The 27,032-nt window shown below is 42.7% G+C and overlaps 3 protein-coding genes and 2 non-coding genes across 5 annotated transcripts; all 5 read left to right on the top strand.

Moving 5' to 3' along the window:
• The first annotated feature begins 668 nt into the window (after positions 1-668).
• trnaw-cca (transfer RNA tryptophan (anticodon CCA)) lies at positions 669-740 on the top strand. The gene has a single exon. It is a non-coding gene; the product is annotated as a tRNA-Trp (tRNA).
• Positions 741-3,528: 2,788 nt separating this feature from the next.
• trnaw-cca (transfer RNA tryptophan (anticodon CCA)) lies at positions 3,529-3,600 on the top strand. The gene has a single exon. It is a non-coding gene; the product is annotated as a tRNA-Trp (tRNA).
• Positions 3,601-8,410: 4,810 nt separating this feature from the next.
• prelp (proline/arginine-rich end leucine-rich repeat protein) lies at positions 8,411-15,079 on the top strand. Its single transcript, XM_067236421.1, has 7 exons — positions 8,411-8,495; positions 12,096-12,537; positions 12,735-12,920; positions 13,012-13,169; positions 13,294-13,490; positions 14,004-14,082; positions 14,171-15,079. Exons 2-7 carry the CDS (start codon positions 12,103-12,105, stop codon positions 14,259-14,261), a joined length of 1,146 nt encoding a protein of 381 aa, XP_067092522.1. The 5' UTR covers positions 8,411-8,495; positions 12,096-12,102; the 3' UTR covers positions 14,262-15,079.
• A 3,088-nt stretch (positions 15,080-18,167) lies between these two features.
• Positions 18,168-19,406, top strand: il19l (interleukin 19 like). Its single transcript, XM_067244819.1, has 5 exons — positions 18,168-18,332; positions 18,431-18,493; positions 18,741-18,893; positions 19,044-19,106; positions 19,299-19,406. Exons 1-5 carry the CDS (start codon positions 18,168-18,170, stop codon positions 19,404-19,406), a joined length of 552 nt encoding a protein of 183 aa, XP_067100920.1.
• A 3,504-nt stretch (positions 19,407-22,910) lies between these two features.
• il10 (interleukin 10) lies at positions 22,911-24,963 on the top strand. The gene is made up of 5 exons (XM_067236523.1): positions 22,911-23,078; positions 23,256-23,315; positions 23,504-23,665; positions 24,676-24,738; positions 24,868-24,963. The coding sequence occupies exons 1-5, from the start codon at positions 22,911-22,913 to the stop codon at positions 24,961-24,963; spliced, it is 549 nt and encodes a 182-aa protein (XP_067092624.1).
• The last annotated feature ends 2,069 nt before the right edge of the window (positions 24,964-27,032 follow it).

Genomic DNA, 27,032 nt, shown 5'->3' on the forward strand with positions numbered 1-27,032 from the left:
ATCACACTTGAGTCACATTTGCTGACTTGTAGTCACAGCCAGCATTGACAACGTGGATAGAGTCATAGAGAGGATAAAAAAGGCCCAAGCCCGTTATACAGTTTCATCATCACTATTAGCACTTCATTCTACTTAAACCCCTGTGGATTTCTGTAGTAGGACTGATCCTCATGGAGGGTTGTTGCTGCAAGAACTCTGAAGGTGTGGACATGAATCTAAATTCAGTCTCATTCCTGAAAGTAGCTCAACTGTGAGTGTTGAATTTACAGTTCCTTTCCTTCCCTGTGTGGAATAATATTGTATAACCAGAACATAGCAGAATACAGAGGCAGTACTGTGCAGCTCAGCGCAGGTTAGGAGAGCATGATATACAGCCCTGAGTGGTAGAGTCATCACTGAGACTTGCCTCTGTCATTCTTCCCCAGCCCCCAGAAGAGACCCGGTCTTGAAAACAACTCAAACACAGCTCTCCCTATAGGGTTGTAACACACATACCAGGGGGCCCAGCTCTCTAGGCTGCATTCCACCATAGAAAATGAGTGGATCCTGCAATTCATATCTGATCATACACACATAGACACCCACTCACACCTCAACAGTGCTGTGGCCACTGGAAAAACGGTGGCTGTATTTTCTATTAATACACTTTGAAAGGAGCGTTGCTGCATGACCTTGTGGCGCAACGGTAGCGCGTCTGACTCCAGATCAGAAGGTTGCGTGTTCAAATCACGTCAGGGTCAAGGTTTTTAAGATTTATTCACTGTACTCTCAAAAACAAGCGTTACAATTCAGTTTCATTCAGACCTCACTCCCCCTGTTGACTAGATGGGGAAACAGGCTGAACTAGTCAGATTCCAGTGCGGTAGCTTTGAGGGTTGCCTCCTCAGACCTCCATGCTTGGGCCGTTAGACAGACTGCTGTGTAGGGGAGGCTGAGAGAAGCCCAACAGGCCTGTTTACGAGCCAGAGCCCTCCTTCCTGTTCATTATACTCACAGACGCTGACTCTCACATTTTATTTATTAACCACACAAACTCCTCCCACTTTACAGAACTGTTCACAAAAACACACAAACTTATCTCCCCCAAACAAGACATGGGATCTTCATGGAACAACTTACCAACATGATGCTTCAGTTATACATGTAGTATATTTTACTCAATATTATTCTCTCTCTGTTTCCCTACTTTCATTTTACCAACCCAATGGTTCCTGACAGTCTCAAAAGATAAGAGCAGGTTCATGTATGACAGTTTAGGACATGACAATCAGAATCAGAATCAGCTTTATTCACCAAGTAAGTTTGCACAAACAAGAAATTTACTAACACATATTTCCATATAGAAACAATCCTATCCCTAATGTCCCACATGTGTGTTTACATTCATTTTTTTTCTTTGATTATCTAACAGTGAACATAAAAGCAGGCTAAAGTCAACACACTGGCAGTTGATGTCGGTCATTTAGCATAATTGGCAGCAGTTATCCGTCTCAATGTTGACATTTTCACCCCTTCTATAACACAGGGGGTTCAAATGACGGTGGTGGAGATGGTCAAAGCAGGTTGAGGACAAACGGGGGGGTGGGGTATCCATGAACTGCTCATCAGGCAGGCCTCTGGGACACAGCCTCATATGGGAAACACATGGGGATTACATAAGTTAACACACAGGCACATAAACATCCACTGAAGGGAGGTGGTCATGATGAGCCGGCCTCCAGATACGATCCATCTGTTGTGGAAGAATCAATATCATTCAATGTAGTACTATGATGAAACAACGGATATTCTAATGTTATATATATTTGTGGGAATATAAGGTAGGACTTGATTGACCTATACGGATTAACATATGATAATATTAAATCCTTTCATTTCTCCTACACTGTTCTGAAAGCACATATATCTGTCAAAAAGGACACTTTAGTATCACTATGACAGATTAGTGTAGTGTAGTGGAACCTGTGTTAGTGTCAAATTCCATGACATTTTGTGACCAAACACTGGGTCACAACAACCTTGGTATATGTTGTAATGAATGTCAACTTGCCTTAATTTAAACCACAATAAAACTGAGATTTACAAACACTCTAACTATGCAGTTGCCGTCTTTGTTACTCTAGTAAAAGTGCCTGTGTCATATCCAGTCATTCACAGCCCAGTTAGAAACCAACACTGGGATCCAGAGCAATGAGCAGGTGTATTAAAATAAACAGTCTGAGACCACAGCCTGTTCCCCTCTTACTGGAGTTAAGTCAGTCTGGGTTTGAGTCTGGGTCTGTCTGATTTGAAGGATGATAGATGGGCTTTGGCAAACAAAGGACATATGACAATAATGTGATATGGATGTCTGCCCATAAGCAACCTAACCAACCTCAGCTGCTTCCTGTCTCATATGCAGCAGAAATGTGCCCTGCAGGTATGCACACATCCATGAGGCGCTCGATCTGCTGGGCTGGTTTGGTTAATCCCGTCCATGACCTGTCATAACGTGACCTGTCATAAGGTGACCTGTCATAACGTGACCTGTCTGTCATAACGTGACCTGTCATAACGTGACCTGTGGACCTCTACCCTTCTAACAACAGTGGAGTTTCCTTAAGCCGTGCTCCGAACAAAGTTCCTTCACACAAGCGAGTCTCCCTAGATACTGCTTCCCCCTGCATCTTTCAGGGCTGCTCTTTTGATTCATGTCATTGTAAAAAAAAAGATCAAGTAGGCCTATATGTATAATTGGGTTTAATTAAATATGTTTGTTGGACTCCACTTATTAAACCCCATGAAAAACCTGATGAATCCAACCTCCGGTCCTAACTCATCTGTTTGGCAGTAAATATGTTACACATATATTTCCAAGGCTCATTAACATGTCAATTTGTGTTGTTGTGATTGAATGATGGAATGTTTACTTCACATTATCGCATAATGAACACTACATGCTACTTTGCCAGCGACTTTATATGTACCTTCGTCCAACCAACCGTTGAGTGAACACTTGACTGTACATTGAAGACGCATGAGGGAGTAAGTGGACAGCCGCATGTTTATCATCCAACCAGCATCTCTCAGCATTTCCTCCACGTTGTCCTGGCTGAGTTCCACAAGCCTTCGTGGTCTTAACAGTGTAATCATTCCAATCGACCATTAAATTACATGACGGGCCGCTCTAGGACCGCCAGATTATTATACACAAACTAGCTCAGCCTGTGCTCGCCTGTCTAGAGGGCAGCTGTTGTCTGCAGCAGGATTGCCTCGGCCCCAGTGCTGCCTCTGAATTTGTTAGCTGTTGTAAAAACAAATCTCCTTATCACCTTCTCAATAAATATTGCAGCCTTGTCATTTGTTTAGTCACTGTAACAACAGTTTCCAGATAGTTCGGCAGCATTGCGCTATTACTTGTAGTATCACTATACATTTTGTTGCCTGTTTGCGAACAATAAAATTGTTTGAACACGGCCACCACAAACTTTGAAATGCTTCTACGAAATGCTACTAGGATTGAAAATACTTTTTACGCTTTTTGAACATGACCTCGTGGCGCAACGGTAGCGCGTCTGACTCCAGATCAGAAGGTTGCGTGTTCAAATCACGTCGGGGTCAATGTATTTTAGAAATTGTGTTTACATACAGTGTGGGATTTCTCATAATAAGCAGAAGGGTGCTCTTACCTGTGAGTTGACAGGAATGTATAGCACAATATTTCAACAGTGGTGGACAGGCCCAAACTTCTACATCAACTGCCAAACTGCCTAGAGATCCAAGATGGCGCCGACGATGGCTGCCTCGGTCGTTAGGTGCGCCCTTTTTTGTCTTGTTTTGTCTGTTAATTGTCTGTTAATTCAGTGTTAATTCAGTGTTCTGCCAAGATTTCCGGGGTTCTCTAACTAGAGAAGTACTTCTAAACATCAGGACTACAACTCCTGTGGATTTATTTCCCACTTTTCTGCTTCCAGCGGCGGAATTAGTGGGAATTATAGTCAAAGCCACCCTCGGCTTTGTCCTAGCAGCGAAGCGCCGTAGGAGAGGCAAACGAGCCGGTGCTCTGGTGCGACTCCGTCGGCGTGGGGCACGCACAGCGTTACCGGGGATATTTCTCTCCAACGTGCGTTCACTGAGCAACAAACTGGATGAACTTCAGCTACTGGTGTGGAAAAACAGAGACTTTCATTCATCTTCCGTTTTGTGCTTTACGGAGACATGGCTGAGTGAACTGATCCCAGACTCTGCGCTACAGCTAGCAGGTTTCAAACTGCTGAGAGCGGATCGTAACCCTGTGCTCTCTGGCAAAACGAAAGGCGGTGGTATTTGTTTTTACATTAACAGTGGCTGGTGTGAAGATGTGACAGTGATTCTGCAGCACTGTTCTCCTGATCTGGAATCATTTTTTATTAACTGTAGATCTTTTTACTCGCCACGAGAGTTTGCATCATTCATTCTGGTTGGCGTCTACATGCCTCCGCAGGCTAGCGTTAACGAGGCTCAACGTGTGCTCGCCAGCCAGATACTGAGTGTGGAGCATGAAAATCCGGATTCCTTGGTTATTGTGCTAGGCGACTTTAACAAAGGCAATCTCACTCAAGAACTCCCAAAATATAGACAATTCATCAAATGCCCTACCAGAGAAGGAAACACCCTGGATCACTGCTACTCTACAATCAGCAAAGCATACCATGCGGTCCCCCGAGCAGCACTGGGTCACTCTGACCACGCCATGGTCCACCTGATTCCTGCATACAGGCAGAAGCTAAAGCGCTGTAAGCCTGCTGTGAGGACATCAAAACAGTGGACCAGTGAAGCTATGGAGGATCTGCGGGCGTGCTTGGACTGCACTGACTGGGACATGTTCACGACTGCTACCAATAGTCTGGATGAGCTCACAGAGGCTGTGACATCATACATCAGCTTCTGTGAGGACTGCTGTATACCAACACGCACCAGGGTAAGCTACAACAACGACAAACCCTGGTTTACAGCTAAACTCAGAAGGTTGAGGTCAGAGAAAGAGGCCGCGTTTAGGAGTGGGGACAAAGACAGTTTCAAGGAGTCAAAGAACAGGTTTAGCAAGGCGGTGAGGGAGGCTAAACGACTGTACTCAGAGAGGCTAAAACACCAATTCTCTGCAAACGACTCTGCTTCTGTCTGGAGAGGGCTCAGGCAAATTACCAACTACAAGCCCAGAGCCCCCCACTCCACTAACGACTCCCGCCTGGCCAACGACCTGAATGAGTTCTACTGCAGATTTGAAAGACAATTGGACAGTCTTGAACTACCCCTTCCCACCCAGGAGGCCTCCCACCTCCCCCCCTCTACAGTGACGACTCTCTCCATTCAGGAGGGTGAAGTTAACAGACTTTTCAAGAGGCAGAACCCCCGCAAAGCAGCTGGGCCGGACTCTGTCTCTCCAGCCACCCTCAAGCACTGCGCTGACCAGCTGTCTCCGGTGTTTACCCACATCTTTAACACCTCCCTTGAGACATGCCATGTGCCAGCCTGTCTCAAGTCCTCCACCATCATCCCTGTGCCCAAAAAGCCAAGGCCAACAGGACATAATGACTACAGACCCGTCGCCCTGACCTCTGTGGTAATGAAGTCTTTCGAGCGCCTGGTGCTGGCACACCTTAAATCCATCACTGACCCTCTACTGGACCCCCTGCAGTTTGCCTACAGAGCCAACAGGTCTGTGGACGATGCAGTTAACATGGCCCTCCACTTCACCCTACAGCACCTGGACTCCCCAGCATCCTATGCCAGGATCCTGTTTGTGGACTTCAGCTCTGCCTTCAACACCATCATCCCCGCCCTGCTTCAGGACAAGCTCTCCCAGCTGAACGTGCCTGATTCCACCTGCAGGTGGATCACAGACTTCCTGTCTGACAGGAAGCAGTGCGTTAAGCTGGGAACACAAGTCTCTGACTCCCGGTCCATCAGCACCGGATCACCTCAGGGCTGCGTCCTTTCTCCTCTACTCTTCTCCCTGTACACCAACAGTTGCACCTCCAGTCATCCGTCCGTCAAACTCCTGAAGTTTGCGGACGACACCACCCTTATTGGGCTCATCTCTGGTGGAGACGAGTCTGATTATAGGTGGGAAGCGGCCAACCTGGTGACCTGGTGCAGCCAGAACAACTTAGAGCTCAATGCTCTTAAGACAGTGGAGATGGTTGTGGACTTCAGGAGGAACACAGCCCCACTCACCCCCATCACCCTGTGTGACTCCCCAGTCAACACTGTGGAGTCCTTCCGCTTCCTGGGCACTATCCTCTCCCAGGACCTCAAGTGGGAACTGAACATCAGCTCCCTCATCAAGAAAGCACAACAGAGGATGTACTTCCTTCGGCAGCTGAAGAAGTTCAACCTGCCAAAGACAATGATGGTGCACTTCTACTCAGCCATCATTGAGTCCATCCTCACCTCCTCCATCACCGTCTGGTACGCTGCTGCCACTGCCAAGGACAAGAGCAGACTGCAGCGTATCATCCGTACTGCTGAGAAGGTGATTGGCTGCAATCTGCCTACCCTCGAGGACCTGCACACCTCGAGGACCCTGAGGCGAGCGAGGAAGATTGTGGCCGACTCCTCCCACCCTGGACACTCCCTGTTTCAGTCACTCCCCTCCGGCAGAAGGCTGCGGTCTATCAGGACCAATACCTCACGCCACAAAAACAGTTTCTTCCCTTCCGCTGTTGGCCTCTTCAACAAGGCCAAGGGACCACACTGACTCAAATGACTTATTGCTTAAAACACACTGCTTTTGCACTGCACCACAACATGGTATCTTGTACATTTGTATTTTTTGTAATATTTGTATTTTTGTATTTTTATATTGTAATTTACGGCAACTTATATTTATCCCACTTAGTACTGCTAGTTTATGTACCCTTAGTATAGTTAGTCCACATATTTAAATTTTAGGTATATGTTTATTGTATGCACCTTCCTGCCAAAGCAAATTCCTTGTCTGTGCAAACTTTCATGGCGAATAAATCCCTTTCTGATTCTGATTCTTCTGATTCTGATTCTGAAAAATGTTTTTACTGTGTAAGCATCATTAGCACTGGAAGTAGCTTTGGTGGCCTCTTTAGCACTCCATATTTGACCACACTGTTCACCAGGACGCACGCACTCAAGCACAGACACATGATCCTGGCAGACTTGCACTGGTAATATCATCTGAACTTCAGATTTTTTTGTAACAGTGTTTGTAGCTCTGTATTTGGTACAGGTAGTTTAGAGAGGAGGTGGAGTGGTGGACAAGCAAGCATTGTAAAACCTTGACAAAGGTGCTTCCAGTGACATCACCCCTGCAGCAGTACCATATGAGACTCATAGAGAGCTAAAGTCATGGTGGTTGGATTGTGAGAGCAAAGAGTCATTAACCAGGATTCCCATAGTCTCATAAAAAAGTTGAGGCGGGTGGGGCTGGGGAGGCCCTAAAGAATGTGTGGGTGACGTGTTTAGGAGTGTCTCTCAAATATTGGAGGAAAATGTGATTTATGCCTTAGTTTCTCTTGGTCTGGTCCCCTCTCCCTCTCTCTGCCCCCTGACCAGATGGCTTTTCCCAGCAGAGTGGCCTCAAACTGGGGAATGAGCTCAGCTGTGCTTCCTGGAGAGAGAGGAGCGAGTGGAGTGAGAGGAGTTGGAGAGGGAAGGGGCTGAGCACAATGTGAAGACAACAGAAAGGCGAAGGAGAAAACTGATAGAATGTACAGCAAGAGGGAGGGTCAGTAGAAAAGGGGACAGAGTATGGAAAGAGAAGGGATGAGAGAGACAGTGATGGAGGGAGCCACCAAGGGGAGTGGGCAACAAATTTCCATCTGTGCTCTGCCTGTTACCCTTGAGCTGCAGGAATGTGCAGCTAATGAGTCTGAAAAACCAGCCTGATACACGCATACATACATTCACACACACCAACAAACACACACACAACCTATGGCTTACCACAGCTAAACTGAACCATGGAGGACAATGAACACCTACAGCAAGAAGAGAAGAACATTCTAGAGAGTCAAGCAGTAGGGTGGTTGTAATTAGACTCACGTGAGAATCACTGTATGTAAATAATCAGAGAGTGAGTGGAAGGATGGATCCCTGGAGCATACAGTCAGAGTACAGTACACACTCCCCCCTCCCCCCACACCACACACAGGGATAATGAATGCACCTCTAGAGGAATGGGAACTGATGTTGAATCCAAAACTCATGAGCGGAGTCAGTAGAGAAAGAACGCACTGTGACCTCACAGGGAACAGACCCAAGGCTGGCTTGTCCAGTAACGGAGAAAGGGGGAGGGAGTGAAAGAGAGAGAAGTAGATGGAGTCAGGGAGGGAAAGAAAGAGAGGGAAAGAGCCAGGGAGATAGAGAGAGAGAATGGGAAAGAGGCAGTGAGGAGGGGGATAAGGAGAGAGAGAGAGGGGTGGGAAAAGAGTGAGAGAGGCAGAAAGAAGAGAGACAGAGAACTTGTGACTTGATAAAAAAAGGGCAGGTACCACAGGCAGGTAAGGCACATTATTTATTTTACATATGCTGCACGCTTACTAACAGCATGTAAACAAAGCAGGAACATAAATGTGTGTGTGTTAGAAAGAAAGTGTGACAGAGAGAGCTGTGTAATGCATGTGTGCGTGTGGAGGGAAGAACTTGGCAGATCCAAACAGTGCTTGTGTGTTTCTATAGAAACCCTGTGCCACGCAAGTGGTACTGCTCTCTCCTCCTCTGCTAACAGAGGCTGAGGTACACAGCTGCTCTGCTTCTTTTGACACCATAAACATTCTCTCGGGAATCAGAGCATGGTACTGTTTAAACTGTCTGTCTTTGGTCATGAGACACATTTTGTGTGAGAAAATGAACAGAAAGTGGAGCTTATCTTTTTCACAGTCTAATCAGATCATGAAAAAAACCGTGTGCTGACATTGGCTGGGGCTGTAAAGACTACAGTATTTCACTCTGCCTTCAGCAGCTCTGTAGTTCTTATCAGAGAATAATACTGTTTTACATTTTTCTGTGAATTGGCAGCTAATGATTGCTTGTATTATGCTTTGTATACCAGCAGAATGTTGTGTCACAGAAAGTAAGGCTTTGCTTGGTCTGAATTTTACATCAGCACTGACAAAACACAGAAAAATTTAAAACCATAAATATTTCAAGCACTTTCATTCCTATCAAATGGGATGTGCTTGATTGTGATGGATGGGACTTCTCTTTTCCAGTTTCTTTTTAAGAGAAATAAATGAATGCAGGCTGCAGAGAGAGCAGAAAGGGTTCACACTGCTCACCTCTGAGTTATCTTTCTAAATAAAACTTCCAGAAACTTTCTTCTGGAATTGTAATTATGGGAAACTTGACCAATGCATGACATTACTATAGACTACATAGATCATTTGGCACAAATGAACAATCTGCAACTTTGGATGCAAGTGTATAAATTCGATGTAGGTCCAACAAGGTTATAGTTCAACAGCCCAACTACAAAGAGAGTGCATTTGAACTCCCTAGCAACAAGCCCTGCTGCTGAGATGTGTAGAGACTAAGACGTAGGCTGTTTGTTAAAGCACAGACTGCAGGCTCGACAGCTCCTCTGCAGAGCTGTCGCCTCCACAGAATTGGTGGCTTGACTCATCCTGCACAACACTTGTATTCTTATCCGGACTCCTTGACACGGAACAGTCGACAAGTGATGTCAGCCATATCAGGATGCAGAACTAAGGTTCTGGATCACTGGACCAAAACAGGCTGTCAGACAGACTTGGGCTCTGGATGACTGGATAGAAACAGGTTGTCACCCAGACTAGGGATATGGCATTCTGGATGTGGTGGGATAGAACAGTGTAATCCCTCCCAGAGGGGCAGTGCCAGGGAACACTATGAGGACTAAGGCAAGTTCAGAGCTGTTTTCCTGGCTGGACAGACCAGGCTCTGTACCTCATACTTGTCCCATGACTCACATGACTCATGCTGGATGTGATGTTTACCAAATTGGCCAGCAACCTTTCTTAGTTCAACAAAGTGATATGAAACTGATGTTGGACCAACATACAATCAGCATAATGTTCAGTTCCACTGCTGAAATAAATAAACAATGCTAATAGATCATCATCAATCGATGGCAGTCTTTCTGGCCTTTCTTAGTTATTCGATCATTAACAAACAAAACATACTCAAACACACGCACGCACGCACACACACACACAAACACACGGATCAGAACCAAACATCTGCAAATCATTTTTTCCAAACCACCAGCTGTGTATGTGGCAGTGTGTGTTTGTGTGTTCATCTCTATCTGTCCTGTATTGACATCCATTGTAAGCTCATCAGATTTGATAATACATTCCAGCCATGACATGCATCCTGTCACCATCTCCATTCAGCTACAGTAGATGCAGAATGGATTTGACCAGTGGTTAGGTACCACTAAAGAAGAACTGACCCCTATTTTGGGGTTTGCAGACAGGGTTTTGATTGAATTTCTATGCAATACTATATCACCACACACATGGCATTAACATATAATTGTTTCCTGTAGGTGAAACATACACAGATATGGCAATAGTACACAAACTTCACTCAGGTAGAAGTACAGATACACATGTTTAAAAAGATTCTGGTAAAAGTTGAAGTTAAATTAAAGAAGTACAGGCTCTGACATACACTAAGTAAAAAGTAGCCATAGCTACTAGCATAATAACAGTGTGACAACAGTGTAATAACAGTGTAACAACAGTTTAGTAATAGTGTAATAACAGTGTAACAACAGTGGAATAACAGTGTAACAACAGTGGAATAATAGTGTAGCAACAGAGTAATAACAGTGTAATCACAGTGTAATGATAGTGTAATAACAACATAATAACAGTGTAATCACAGTGTAATGATAGTGTAATAACAACATAATAACAGTGTAACAACAGTGTTATCACAGTGTAATGATAGTGTAATAACAACATAATAACAGTGTAACAACAGTGTAATCACAGTGTAATAACAACATAATAGTGTACTATATTTTATAAACTGGTAAAATTTGAAGTACTGACTACACTTTTTCACTCAAGTTACATTGAAAAATTTACAATTTTGAACATCCTCCCTCATATATGGCCATGGGTGAATGTCTATATTCTCAGTCATGTCGACATCGCTAACTCCATCTGTCTCATCCATAACATTAGCCATTCTTTTTGTTGCCTTCTCCCTTGCAACATAACAAGCTTGGTCAGATGTCAATGTAAGGAGTTGAAAGTACAGATATTTGTGTACAAAATCTACGGAGTGAAAGTAAAAATCTGTCAGAAAAACAAATAGTGAAGTAAAGTACTGATACCACAAAAATGCACTTAAGTGCAGTAATAAAGTATTTGTACTTTGTTACCTCCCATCTCTGAGCATACATGCATCAACTCCATGAACGCAACAGCAAATCATCTTTAGCCTAGACTGGATATAGGCAATATGCTTTCAAAGGAAATAAGTAACACACTAGAAAAAGACAAATAGAAAAATAAAAGGCTGTTTGTGCCTCTGGTGCACTGTAATGGGTATGTGTGTCCCTCATGGTCGCTGTGGGACACACTGGTTTCCCCTGGTGTCCTCTGGGGTGAGCCAGATATGCTGTAAATCATCCACAGCTCTGGACCTCGGTACTTCCCTCTCCATAAGTAACACAAAGGAGTCTGTATCCTTTACCACTCCTTGAATCTTTCTCCATCCCACACCCTCTTTGAGTCTCTTTCCTAGACAAACAAAACATACTCAAACACACACACACACACACACACACACCCTGTCTCATTTTAAAATCTGGAATATAAAGCGAATGTGAGTGCCAGGCATGCATGAAAAAATGCCTGTGTGTTTAGACCACAGATAACCAAGCTCAAGCTGAGTTTCAGCATTCTTCCAATTCCAGAGGCAGTCAACTGCTCACAAAATCTCCCCAGTTTGATCACAGAGAGAGTTACCGGAGTTACTGTACAGAGAGAACACATATACAAATACAATCACATACTACTATTTTCCTATATACTTTTAATTCATCTCTCACTTTTGTTTCCATTTGTTGTCCTCTTTCCGTTCTCCCTTTCTACCTCCTGTCCCAGACGGACCATGAAGGCAGGTGTGGGACTCGTCTCTGCACTGGCTCTCTTCCTCCTGATGGGGGCAGTGTTTACCCAGAGAACTCGGCCCAAGAAACCAATTAAACGGCCCCAAACCACCAAAAGACCCACTTTCCGTTTGCCTACCCCCCCACCTGGGCAGCCTGAGCCCCAGGAGCCCACTGATTTCCCCCCGCCCATCCTGGGCCCCCCCTCCAGCTTCCCTGACTGCCCCCGTGAGTGCTTTTGCCCCCCCTCCATGCCCAATGCCCTGTATTGTGAAAACCGGAACCTCCGCGAGGTCCCGCTCATCCCGTCAAGAACCCACTACCTGTACCTGAGTAATAACTACATCTCCAAGGTAACAGCGGAACCATTCCGCAATGCCAGTGAGCTGCGTTGGGTCAACCTAGCCAACAACCGCATCCAACGCTTCGATAAACAGGTAAGTGCTTCCACTATCTTGCACCTCAATCCTGATCTGAAGTCAGATGTTTCTTTACTCTGCCTCATCGTTTAAACTCAAATGAGGTAAGTTTGGCCCTCTGGAACATTGGCATGAATCCACCCACCTCCCCCCCCCCCCCACTCTCCCGCCCCACCCAGCCCTCCCAAACACACACCTGTGTACTTCTGTGTCAGGTGTTTGAGAAGCTGCCGAGGCTGCTGTACCTCTACGCAGATCGTAACCAGCTGAAGGAGGTACCAGATGACCTTCCAGTGGGACTGGAGCAGCTCTGCCTCAGTAGGAACCAGATCTCCAAGATCCCCTCAGGGGCCTTCGGCAAGATGGAGCACCTGACCCTGCTGGACCTCCACCACAACAAGGTAACACACCTCTCTCTGTCTCTAAAACAGGACACCACAGCTAGATGACATAGGTACCATGGTTTTGGTGTGTGTGTCCCTCTTGTCCCAGCTGAGTGACAGTGACTTAGGGATGAATACCTTCAAGGACCTGAAGAACTTGATGCAGCTCAACCTGGCCTATAATATCTTGAGGAAGATGCCTTCCAGTGTGCCCACTGGCATATCACAGCTATTTCTGGACAAGAACAGTATAGACGACATCCCTAGGTAGACACCCACACTCATGCACACGCATGCACACACATGCACACATGCACACACACTCACACACTCACACACTCACACACTCACACACTCACACACACAATAAAATAATGTCTTTCTCGCTCAGGGACTACTTCCAAGGCTTCACTAACCTGGCGTTTGTCAGGTTGAACTATAATCAGCTGAGTGACAAGGGTGTTCCCAAGGCTGTGTTTAATGTGTCGTCTCTGCTGGACCTGCAAATGTCCCACAACCAGTTGTCCTCTGTGCCCCTGTTCAACCCTCACCTGGAGCAACTGCACCTCGACCACAACAGCATCGAGAGTGAGTAACACCGTCACACCACGGTCACATCCTATCTGATACAATGAGTTTCTGCCAGACGATTTTGCTCTCTGCGGGGGTCAATGGGTCACGTGGTTAGCTTCGCACATTTATACGTGTACAACAACTTGAGGCCTCCCCTCCAGACAGCGAGGAGACGGCAGCTTGCAACACGTTGATGAGTGACGATATTGTCATGTATTCCCTTTTTAAGGATAGGAACCCACATGATGACCACACACTGTGCCTTAAGTATTCCACTGTAACTATCTTTGTACAGGGTCACTCCAGTATATATGACACCTTCTGTAACCTCTTGCCTCATTCGTTTGACCACCATGTGATAGACCTTGATGGTTTAATGATTCCAGACCTGGCCTGCTACTTATAAATCTGGTCAACCCCTTTTCATTGTCGGTTCATCTTTTCTGGACATCAGTTTAAAACATCACTACACTATCTGTTCTACCACAGGTATACAATGTTGTGTGTGGATGTTTGTTTCTGTGACAGGTATCAATGGCACCCAGCTCTGTCCCTTTAACCTGCAGTCCGACAGTTTTAGTGATGATGCCCTGATACCCCGACTAAGGTACAGTGCATCACATCATAGCATACTAAATATCAAACCATCCCACCATACGTACGGGGAAGTGGATGACAGTGAGTCCCTCCCACAGGTACCTGCGTCTGGACGGAAACCACCTGAGCCCTCCTGTCCCTATTGATGTCATCATGTGCTTCAGACACCTCCACTCCATTGTCATCTAGAGAAGCCTGGCCTGGCCTGCACACAAACAGACACACATACACACACACACACACTCTGGGGTAATGCACACCTCGTACACACAGTACACAGTTGCTATGCTATAGTTGGAGTGTATACTTCCAGAGTGTTTACCTATTTGGTGACGTTGCATCACTCAAGATCATATCCAGAAGTATTATTATTATTATCTTAATAATATAATAGCAAATAGCCTGTGATAGCACATGCGTTTCAAAATAATCTACTTTTTTTTGTTTAGTTTTTCCAAGTAATTCCATCCTTTCAAAGGTCAGACCAGCTCAGGTCAGATTATGCCTACAAGGAGGAACCTGAATGTATCCAGCTTTGATCACTCAAATATAAGAATGAATGAGGTCAATGCTGACAGTTGACAGCATCAGGGCATACAGAATATGTATGAAGCTGAAAACCAACCAGTTACATAATCTCCTTGATGCATGGATTTTGTTGTTTTCTGTAAGTTTTGTTAATAGTTAGTAATAAGGATACAGTAGTGGTAAATAACAACAACTTCAGAATAAGTGATGCCTTGAAAATAAAGGTACATTGACTGACATGCTACAGATATGCAGAGACGGTTCGATTATGGTGTACCATAGGACTTGAATGTCCTGAATGTACTGAAACACCACATGGGGGCAATTCTGTCTACAGGTGAATATATAAGTGGAACATGACTACCGTGTAGTTGAAAATGTCCTTGAGGTACCTATGTTTTTAAGGTGATTTGTTCAGAATGATCATTGTATCCTTGTTTGTATAAAGCAGATGTTCAAATAAAAGCGATTAAAATCTGGTCTTGGCTCAATGCTGTTCTACACTCAGTAGTGATCATTCGTAATAAACGACTTCCTGGTCCATCCAAACCTAGTATACCCTCAACTGGTGGGGGTGTGTCACTGTATAGAGAGGAAAATTATTCTGCATGTCTGCCTGGAAAATTGCAGTGCAGCTGGCTTTGATAAACACCAAGGACCTCTAGTGGTTCAACATATGCACTGCATTAATCATTCACCATGCCTTCTGGCAAGCCTTCCAGTTGAAGAGGAACTAAACTCCCATCTCATCTTTATCCTGCCCATTCTTCTTTTAAAAAAACTTTATGGTGAAAAGTTGTGGGTGTGGAATGTAACATGAATATAAATGTATGGGGTAGATGAAATGCTTATTCCTCTTCATGCTTTAAAAAAACGTCTGTCAGAGCAACTGACTGTTCATTGTACGTGTTAGCTCTCCTCCATCATGCGCACATTTGACCGTGCACATAGCCGTGCACATAGCCGTGCCTACTTATTTCTGTAATGCCATGGCAGACTTGCATTTTTGATCTGCACTGCTCCTTTAAATATACTGTATAATGCCCTGTACTGCATTTGACAATTTTAGCCTGTCTTTCTCGCACATCTGTAATCTTGGCATAATAGGTTTTTTTTGCCCTATCTGTAGATTATGTAAAAAAAACTTTTTAAATCAATCCCTACCTAATTTTTTATTTTGTGCCTTGTATTTTTGTGTAACTATATGTTGTCTTGCACATTTGCGACTTGTCTTGGCCAGGTCGCCGTTGCAAATGAGAATGTGGACTCAATCGGCTCACGTGGTTAAATAAAGGTTAAATAAATGTTCTGAGTAACACTTTGACATTTGACCAATTTTGACCAATTTAAAGCTAGCCAGCTAGTACATCTCAGGAAATGGTACTCACCCTTCAAGTGATACGTCAAACGACCCACCTGCCCAGACACCAAGGACTGGCCACCCCATGACTCCTGGCAGAGAAACGCCTAACCCATTTATGTTTTCAAATAAACCAGCCTCTTTCCCGCCACAACTTTTACAAAAAGTCATCAAAATCAAGGTCCAGGAGTTTAGTCGGGTGTGAGTATTAACCATAGTTGGCAATGAAATGTGGCTAATATGGTTAATAATACAACGTTTTATAGTTTAGCTACACTGTAAAGCTGCTTTATATTATTTTCGCTCTTTAATTTTTCAGTATATAATATTGTCATTCTTTTATTTTTCAGTATAAATCTAGAGTTTTTTTTATTCTATAATGAACTTTAGCAAAATATACTGTATATTAAGGAGATTATGAAGGATTATATTAATTTGCTGATAAACAGTCACTTCCATTGATAGACTGACACAGTTTTGACCTTCATTGACATTGTCACTGATTCCTGGCGCTGTACCGGTAGGCTGTTTCCGATTAAACCATACTGGTTACCTAGCCTACTAAACTGGCTCTCAGAAGGGACCCAACCTGCTCTGCAGGTGCCTGACTCAACTACCTGTTACTTACGAGTGAGGCTAGTGTGTGACATCACATCCTATTGCTGCTGGGAAATGTACAGTGCACGTGTCAAAAATAAATTCCCGACTTGCCTCTTTAAGCCAGCGTGAGACAGCATGAAGCCAAAGGATATATGATGGAAAAGACCATCTTGAACAGAATTGTGAACAAAAATGGTTTTATGGCCTGAGCCTAATTTGCCAATACCAATAGTAGTTTGAATTTGGATCCCCCTCACCAAAGCCCTCCTCACATTTAAAATACAAGAAAAGGCATCAGTTAAATTACAATATGGTGGCGATAAGGTGTTTTCTTACTAAATGTATTCTCCAGCCCTTGAAACTTGAAAAACATTACAATATTCCTGAAGAGGGAATATTTATCATGAATATCATGAAATTAAATAAATGGACGAAATCTTTTCAAACAGATATACAGTGTAACAGTGTAATGTACAATCTGTATATAATAAACATTTTAAAAGGATATATGGAAGGTTAGCAGTGGTATGACAAGGATGAACATCAGGTCAACTAAATGTAATGTGTTGTATAATATTTTGTGTGTAACAACCCAAGGAAGGTTTCTATTGTAACAGATGATGGAGACCTCTAAAAAACATATGCCAAAAAAACTATTAAAAAATGGTATATAACTCATATTCAAAACTTTAAATCCCATTGGGAAATTCTAATTGTCTTGAAACAATGAAGACAATTCATACTGGAGAACACATGACTTGATGCATACAGGAATGCTATTTATGAAATCCCAGAATAACCATAGCTCCTTCCTCTTTCATGAAACCAAATGAGATTGAAGTGATACTTTCCTGTTTGCCTCACCTCTGTATTTCCTTCTGCTAAGGTATGTGTGTGTATCTGGGTGAATTCCCCATCCATCCTTACCCTATAAGAGACCTGAGAATCAGCATGGACACACACACACATGTCCAAGACAGAGAACACACTGCAAAAACATACTCAAGGTAAGGCAGGACACCTGCACATCTGGGTTCTATGGGGACCTGTAGTTGGTGACTCAAATGTTCAAAGTTCATGTTTGAATGTTGTGTGGATGTTGTGAATATGCATTACTGGACATTTGCCAATATGATGCTGAAAGTGTGAAATCGTTAGGAGTTGAAGTCTAGTGTCCAGGTGAGTTACATCTCAGAAGATAGAGTTGGAAGATTGTTAATGGTCTGTTGTCCGACATGTTAGTTGACAACTGCGGTCTGCCACCACAGTCCAGTGACTGGTGTGGAGACTGGAGAAGGATGATTAAGTTATGGCAAGAGTGGTTTCTGAAGAAACTATTGATTCCCTAGGCCTTCTCACTGTTTCAACAACAAAGCAAGTTTGTAATAAACAGACTCTGTCATTCACCAATAAAACACAGGATTAACCTTTCATCTCTATAGAGGTTGTTTTGTTCAACTTATCCAGCAGAACACGGATAAATAGTGAAATACAATTCTATACCATATTGGTTAAAGCAGTGTTTTCAAAGAACCTATTATAAATTCAAACAGCAACCTTAAGTGTATGATTTGATGTCAGCGATCCTGTCTCCCTGTCAGGTTGTCATGGTGATGAAGGTGTTGTCAGAGTCCTCCTGCTCCCGGCTCCTCCTCATGCTGTTCTGTCTAACAGGATGTGCCATGGGCCTCAGGGTACACCTAGGCAGCTGCACTGTCAGTGCACACACACATGAACTACGCAAACACTACTCTGAGATACGGGCAAGCGTGGTAAGCTCACACACACACACACACACACACACACACATACACAGACACACACACACACACAAAGAATCTAAGACAAAACAATTTTCTGTATGTTTCAGATTGCAGAAGACAGTAACATGGACATGAGATTACTGAGAGGAGCAGTGATGAAGAATATGCAGGTGAGTACCACTGGTACCACAATTTGGCAATGACAATAAAGAAGTCCCCTAACTTGTTAGATTGCCTGTGTGTGCCTGTATAGCTCTTCTATTATTATTGAGCATTTTGGACTTTGACATGAATGTCACTCTGAATTTAACATGATAAAGTGGACTTTTGTTCTATATCCTCTCGTATCCATCGTCTCAAAGTCATAACAGTCTACCAGTGATAGTATCCTGACCTGTAATCCCATCTGCTGTCCAGGAGGGGGAGACATGCTGTTTCCTGCGTCTGCTACTGCGCTTCTACGTGGAGAGAGTGTTCACCAGCCACGCCTCCTCTCATCCCCAGAACCGCCGTACCATCAGTGTGCTGGCTAATGCCTTCATCACCATTAAGACAGACCTCAAACTGTGTGTGAGTGATCACACTCACACTTGCGCTGACATAAATAGAACACATCATAGAAATGTATTCTCTAAGTGTTTTCTGTATCTGTGTTTGTGTCAAACCAAGTCAAACCCAGTTTTCTGTTCTCTCTACTGCACCTGTCTCGGTGCTGTGCAGCATTGCCACTGTGGAGAGAATACCAGAAGCAGGCTGGACTCCCTAAATACTGACTTTGACAAGGTTACTACACATGCCTGTGACAGGAGATATATAGAGATATATAGACTATATATAGAGAAATATATAATTAATGTATCTAGATATAATGCATCTCTGTTGCTGTCGCCCTTTCTTTCTACCTCCCTGTCTAAACTCTTGTTATTTACCTCCCTTCGTCTCTACCCCCCCTTCTCTTTCTCTCTGTCTCCACAGCTAGGAGTGCAGCAGGCAGCACTGAAGGCTTTGGGGGAGCTGGACTCTGTCCTGGAGTGGCTGGAGGGTCTTGGTCCTCACACACACATACACCCTTCATCACCATGACAGAGAGAGATAGATCATGCCTGAGAATGTACTAAGCTAAAGAATATATTATAAATTATTAAAATGTTATTTATTTCATTTGATATTTATTGTTTTCTGAACATTTAATGTATGTACAATGTGTTCTGTTGAAAAACATAGGGACATTTAAAGTGTGGCCATGTCCTTACATCACTATACATTGGTATAGATTGCAATAAAACTATTTTTGTATTTGATTTGTATTTGATTTGTATTTTATTAGATTAACTGATGTTGTTGTTTCATTTTCCCATACCCCTATTCAGTACCTTTACATCTGGTATACCTGGAAACAGAAATACATGCTACTGACATCTAGTGGTTGTAAAAAGAACAGAAAAGCAGCACGTAGTACTGGCTGGTTAATACCGGAACATTTTGGGGAACTACAAAATAATCTCTATAGTACTACTTATTATTACTAGATTTATTGTTATGTATCAATTGACCTCAAGGAACCGTTGCATATTTTCATTCAGTTAGATGATGTCTCGAAACTGAGCATTCTCGCACTACAAGTCAAAATTTGGATGATTAACAGCAGGAAATTATGAGGTGTCATAATCAGCAGTGTTTATGTAACAGTTTTTTGTTTCCTTGTGGTTACAAGCTCACATTTTTTTTGTTCTCTGTCCAACTGTCATGGTCAGCATATGGAGTGTCCAAGAGGTAAAAGGTCAGTTCCAGTTGACAAATATATACGTTTTTACTGACCCCAAATCTCTCAGGACAGTCCCTCAGTTGATTGCTACATACTTGTCAAGTTGAAATGGTAAACTGGGCCAAGTTGTGCCATTCATAGGGGGATTAATGTGTGTCAACACTACATAGTTACATAGTTAAATAAAGGAGATGTACAAACATTTTTTAAGGGTCCGGGGGGGGGGGGGGGGGGGGGGGGATATCAATGGTTTAACACCAGTCAGAATCAGTGTGTGCGTGTGTGTGTCAGTGACCTTGAAGGGAACTAATGTGACACAGAGTTGTAGATTACATAGTGATGTAACAACTTCCAGGAAAATCTGATTTTAGCATTCCAGCTACACAGGAGTGCTGGTGAGAAAGTAAACCCTTACAGTGTGTTACAGAACACAGGATGTAACATTTCAGCAGGAACATACACACAGAACAAAATAACATCAAGAATGTTGTATAAAACTCAAATAAAGACTGAATCACTGTCAGCTAATACAAATGACCTCTTAACACTCTGATAAATACATACACACTTTCATTCACATCATGCTGCCATTCTTTACAATACAGCTCTCAAAGCTGCTGTCACACAGAGAGATGAGTTGTAATGCTAGGGCCTGATGGGCTGTTACTGCAGACACTAAAATAGATGGCCCAGATTATTTGTGTTTGACAGACTGCTTATAAATCAAGTTTAGTGCCATTTGTAACAAGTACAGGTATATTATAATTGTTTGGTCTTGATCCTCTTAACAATCCATAGCAGCCTATCTCAACCTCTGATAAATAATATACATTTGTAATAATAATTCCTAGTTTTGGGTGGGGGTATAGTCTGATATGGGTGCAGCATGTGAACTGGTGACAGGGTGTAGGGCAGGGGTGTTCATTCCTGGTCTTCAGGATCCTCAATCCTGCTCCAACACACCTGATTCCAATGAATGGGGTTGTGATAACAACCATTCATTGGAATCAGGTATGCTGGAGCAGGTAAACATCTAAAACATACAGGACAGCGGACCCTGAGGATGAGGATTGAACACCTGGTGCAGGGGGTAAAGTCCAGGCAGGGTGGCCAATGGACTACTGCTTGTTGAGCAGTAGTGGATGATGTGTTGTTGCATCACTATCATTGTGCAATGACAGGACAATGACAGGACAATGACACCAGACCATGATTGTTCTGTAACAAGTGCTATTTTTTATTTTCGCAGAAAACAAATTACAAGCGTTTTGCCAATTCATCGTTATTCATAGCGAAAAAAGGGTAAAAAGAGAAGTTTTGAGAAGATGCGGTAGTAAGACATCCATGAAGAGATGTCAGCCAAACATGAAGTAATTCTCTGACAAACCTGTGTGGCGGAAGGTGGGCATAGTGGTAATGAGAGGCCACGTGACTTGACCAAGCCAGTAAATCGCATGGAGAGAACAGTAACAGTAAACACAGATCCCATTGGGACCCCAGTAGATGTTAATTACAAGAGCCGTACACTTGTCAAAGAGAAACAAATGGTAAGAAATACTGAAAAGTTCATGAAAAAATCTAACAATAGACTCACAGATATGGGTGACAATAGAAGAGGTTTAGAAGAATTGTATTAACTTCCCAGAAATCTAGAAGGGGAAATCTTCAGGGGTAAAATTGACCCCGGACCACAGAATTTGCTGTGTCATGTTCTTATGTCACCTCTCTCTCTGTCTTTCAACTTCTTTACCTCAGTTTCTGTCATCTCCACCTGCCGGGGGGTGGCATACAGCTGACAGCCAACCCGCCAACCCACACACATGCACATGCACATACACTCAGAGGAAGTTCCTAGCGCCCAAAATATAAGATGATAGCAAAGAAAAGGAGGCAACAACAGACATCCTCTACATCTTTCCTTTTTCTCTCTTAGAAACCCCAAGTCACCACCTGACAGAGAGCACCAATAATGGATGGCGTAAGAGAAAAAAAACTTATTTCCATACTGAGCAAACAAACTACTATTTCCACACAGGGGTAGAATACCTCATGCATGGTGTTGGTAAACATCATTGCTTACAATGCCATGTAAGTTTACACAAACACAGAATTTACTGTGGCAGGAAGGTGCATAAAATAAACATATACGGATCTTATTTGAGAAAAAAAAAGTGAAACCTCATTGGATAAAGGATTTATGATTTGAGATAAAATAGTAAATTATATAAGTCTTACTTTAGACTTTGTATAATAATAATAAAAAATAATAATAATAATACATTTGAAAGTCTAAAAGTGCTAATGTCAATATCATAATACCATACTGGCACTGTGTACCAATTGTGGGCAACATTAATTCAAGCCAAAACATCACTTAGTGATGATATTATTAAATTGATGGTATTATTAAATGCAGTTACATCATAATAAGCAAAACGATATTTTTGCAAACACACCAAGAAAATGCTCGTGGAGGAGTACGTTTCCTATGTGACCAAGCCAATGACGTATCAGTACCCCAAAATACTTACAGGAACTCCCTCCCTCAGGAAATGAATAAAGGTGAAGGAATTTTTGTACTTTACATTGTACTTTATACTGTGTGTATATATAGAGGTCTATATCTGGTCCAGAGTGTATACTTGCTTTTCATCAACCTCTCTTCAAGAAGAAACTCTGACCTTGACCCGAGTCTCCACTTTGTAGGGTTCCTGCCTGCATCCAGAAGACCCACTGCTCAGTTCCAGGACCATCCACGTCTCCATCCAAGAGCTCTCCAGACTGCTCTATATCCAGCATTTCGTGCAGAACCAGACTCCAGGATGACTCCATACTCTTCACTCTTGTCTTTCCTGGCTGCACTGTGTATGTGTGGCCATGCCCTCACCTCTCGTGTGGTGTGCTCTGACCGCTGCTGCTCCTTTGTAGAGGACTTCCCTGCCAGGCTCAAGGAGCTGCGTGCATCCTTCTCCAAGATCAGAGACTACTATGTAAGTACTACAGCACTATTAGTCCAGTGTGTGTGCTGCTTTTGTCAGAACAAATCTAATTTCTACAGGCATCATCTGTTCAGAGCATGTCTCCATCTCGGCTGTCTTCATAGAAGTGGTGCAGTGAGATGTCTCTATGACTGGGATTTGTAATAATGCAATTTGTTCTTTTTGCAGGAAGCCAATGATGAACTGGAGAATTCCCTCCTAAACGACAGTTTTGAAAACAGTCTTCAAGTGAGTAACCTACTGAACTGTATGCTCATAGATTATAATGCGTTCAAGACTTCACTTAGACCTTGAAACAATACTCTTCACAGTAGGCTTAACGTAGGAGGGACGTAACCCAATTCAGTCAGTTGGGTTATCCACGCTTCACAGTCCCAGCGAAACATGACTGTAACGTGTTCGCCATCCCTCCACAGACTCCGTCTGGATGTCACATTATGGACAACCTATTGAAGTTCTATCTGGACACTGTGTTGCCAACAGCTATCAGCGGAACGACGAATGATAACGATTTCAAATCTCCCATTGACTCCATTGGAAACATACTTAACGATCTCAAGAAGGAGCTTATGCAATGTGTAAGTGTCTTTTAAAAACAATTTAAACTCCAATACCTAACCTTGAATGTTTAAGTCGTATTACGTAAATAGTTGCCTACCTCACTTGTCAATTAATCTGTTCTACGCTGCCGGTCCATGTTGAAGAGAGCTGGTTTGTGCTTCCGTGGGAATGTTTTTTCATAGACGCCTCTAGATGTCAGCAGTACAGCAATAGGCTAAATGGGATTTAATTGTATTTCAATAAAAAGATAAATTATGTTTTCAAGAATTACATACAATGCCTTAATGAGACTTCTTCCAATGACTTAATTGAGGACCGTAGGGACAGATAATAATGTATGCAGCTGTAAATAGCTAGTTACTAGCTGGCGTGTCAGTGCGACTGTCAGAAACTAGGCTAGATTGCCCCAGAACACACCTGGGTATATTGTCATCATCAAGTATTTTACACACTTGTGCTGCTTATCTTGTGGTGATGATATTGCAAGGTTTTATGATAATCCAGAGATCGATGGTTCTTACAACAGGTGTTTACCATGGATTAGAATTTGTTTAGAGCCCTGGGTAATTGTTGTAGTGTTTCCCCTCCCTGGTTCTAATATAGCAGGAATGTCTCCCTGACCGCAAACCTCTAACTAACCCCAAACACAAACGCCTACAATATGTAGACATCCTTAGTTGAACTGCATCCAAAACTAAGTTCCCACGCTTGAAAATCGTTTGTGGGTAAGAAAGGGGGAGAGTGTGTGTGTTTCTGAGAGAGAGACAGAGACCGAGAGTGTGTGTAAGAAGGCTATGGTCTTCTCATACCACACATTACATCAGCAGTTTAAGACGTGAAGATCCAACCAGAGCTGACGTTGCATCAAAGTGCTCCTGAAACTCTGCAAGATAGATCTGTTCAGCTTTCTTTGTGTCCATGAAACATGAAATAATGTGATCAAGTGTTACATGTTTTTGTTGATGTTGTGACAAATAACACTGACTACAATCTTGCTTCCCCATTTTCTCTCTTTCTCTCCTTACAGAGACATTATTTTTCCTGCAAGAAACCATTTGACATTACAGAGTTCATTTCCACCTATAACAAGGTGAGTGAGTCTCACACAGCTTGAAGGAACTGTGTGTGTAGTGTGTGTATAGTGTGTGTGTAGTGTGTGTGTAGTGTGTGTGTAGTGTGTGCATGTCAGTTAACAGGTTTTCTATCTACCTATCTGCAGATGGAGAACAAAGGTCTGTACAAAGCCATGGGAGAGCTGGACTTGTTCTTCAACCACATTGAGACGTACTTGGCATCAAAACGAAGGAAACATTGATCACTGACAGTGCCACTAAGTTTAACCTTTATCACACTGACTGGGGTTGTGTTAATTGTTCTAAGTGTTACTTTAATGCAAAACAAAGATACAACTTTGTTCTTATCTATGGCTGCTTCTCTCTACCAGCATACAGCCAACCTCTTCTTTGTCTGATGTGAATTGAACTTGATATTTTAAAGTGCATTTGTCCTAAGGACAACTTTTTCTGTATTGCTTACTGAGTCATATTGAGTCACATAATTTGTTTAAGTAACTGCATGTGAATGCAATCCGTACTTCCATGAACTACTGGGACACTGTTCTGTTTACATGTTTTGAGATGAAATCCTAATGATCATCATCTTCCTTTTGTTAAATGTATTTATTTGGTACAAATTTATTTTTATATTTTGCAAAGTGTTTGCAAAAAAAAAAAATATTTTCATATGTTCATAACATGTCAATCTATTAATGTCAACATCAGCATTGACAATATTTGTCAAAGGTTACCTGTTTAGTCTGAAGCACATAATATAACAACATTTGTAACTGCTACAATGGTTTCTATGTAGCTGAGCATTCATGTCTTACTTACTGTAAGTCGCTCTGGATAAGAGCGTCTGCTAAATAACTAAATGTAAATGTCACCAATCAATAATCAAGGGTGGTTGGGCTAACTGCTATGGTACTTAGAACATCCTGCAATGCAATTTGGGGGAAGCACACTATAACATAATGTGTCAAACCAAGCAAGCTCTAACCTCAAACGTGACCCGAATACACCACTTACCAGCAGCTCCCTGTACTTTACGGTAACAACCATTTGTCAGCTTGTCCTTAAAGCACAAATGCATACACATGCACACACATACACGCAAGAACATTCATGCACCTTTTGACTCTTGTAGTTTGTGTGTTCTTTTTTGAAAGTTGCATTGATGTGATAATAAAGACAGTGTTGACACACAGCTCACACTTTTGATAGTAATTGTTTATTGAAATGCAGAGTTTAATCGGTTTCTGTGCTTGCTTGTGATCTTGCAATGATATTCTGCAGTTGAGTCAGTCCACTCCACAGACACTGCTTTGACACATTTCAAATGGATGATGGTGTTGTAGTAAGTAATGACTCAACAGTCAGAGTTGTAATAACGGTATCAAGTCAGGGTGCTGATCAATCAATACATTTCTAATACAGCCACACATACATGTATGTGTACAGTCTGCAGCTGACCTTGGATACCTGACCTATTCTAACAAGGTCAGCGATTCTGGAAGCTACAGCTGTGGTTCTGGACCACCACCCTCGCTCCTTTTGGGGGAGGAGCCCCACCTGATCCATAATGTGGGTGAGATGTTAGCTTGCTGAGGTCTGCCATGTCAGATAGAGAGAGATGGATGACTGTGAGGGAGCAATCCAGATACACGCAGAAAAGAACTGCAACATTAACGGACATCTTCTCTCTGTTGCTCAAACACTTGTCAATAATCACATTATGCAAATTAATCACCATTGTGTTTTATATATGGATTACCAGAAGTGTTGATTGTGTATAGGCCTATAGATTACTGTCAGTAACTATTAAAAATGAAGCCGTACCTAATTATTGAGGACTACTTGAAAAGAAAACAGCTGTTAGTTGGTCTTATTTCAAATTACCCTTGTGCATACCTTCTCACAAATTCCTCCCTTTCCTTGACAGTTTCTTTGATCTGTTTACAGTGTTTAATATGTGTTTGATAAGTGTAAGCCTGTCCCTAATTCTTTCAGAAGAATTTAATGGTTTCTCTTTTATCCTCCACTCTCTACTTGGCACATTGTTCACTTTCTTGCTGCAATTACATACAATTTATAAATAATTAACTTTGTGTTCTACATATTTATTTCCTGAAAAGTTAAAATGAGAGCAATAACACCATACAGTAATACTTCATAACAGCTTCATAACAACTTCATAACAGCTGAGAAAGTAACTTTCCAGTTTCGTGTTCTCCTGATGACGTCAATAGGACTCAGATTGCAGAGGCTGCAAAAGGTAATCATGTTTTTCTGCCATCATTGCTGCTGTAACTTGCACTTCATTGCA

The sequence above is a fragment of the Osmerus mordax genome, chromosome 1 (genome assembly GCF_038355195.1).
Source record: "Osmerus mordax isolate fOsmMor3 chromosome 1, fOsmMor3.pri, whole genome shotgun sequence".
Lineage (NCBI taxonomy): Eukaryota > Metazoa > Chordata > Actinopteri > Osmeriformes > Osmeridae > Osmerus > Osmerus mordax.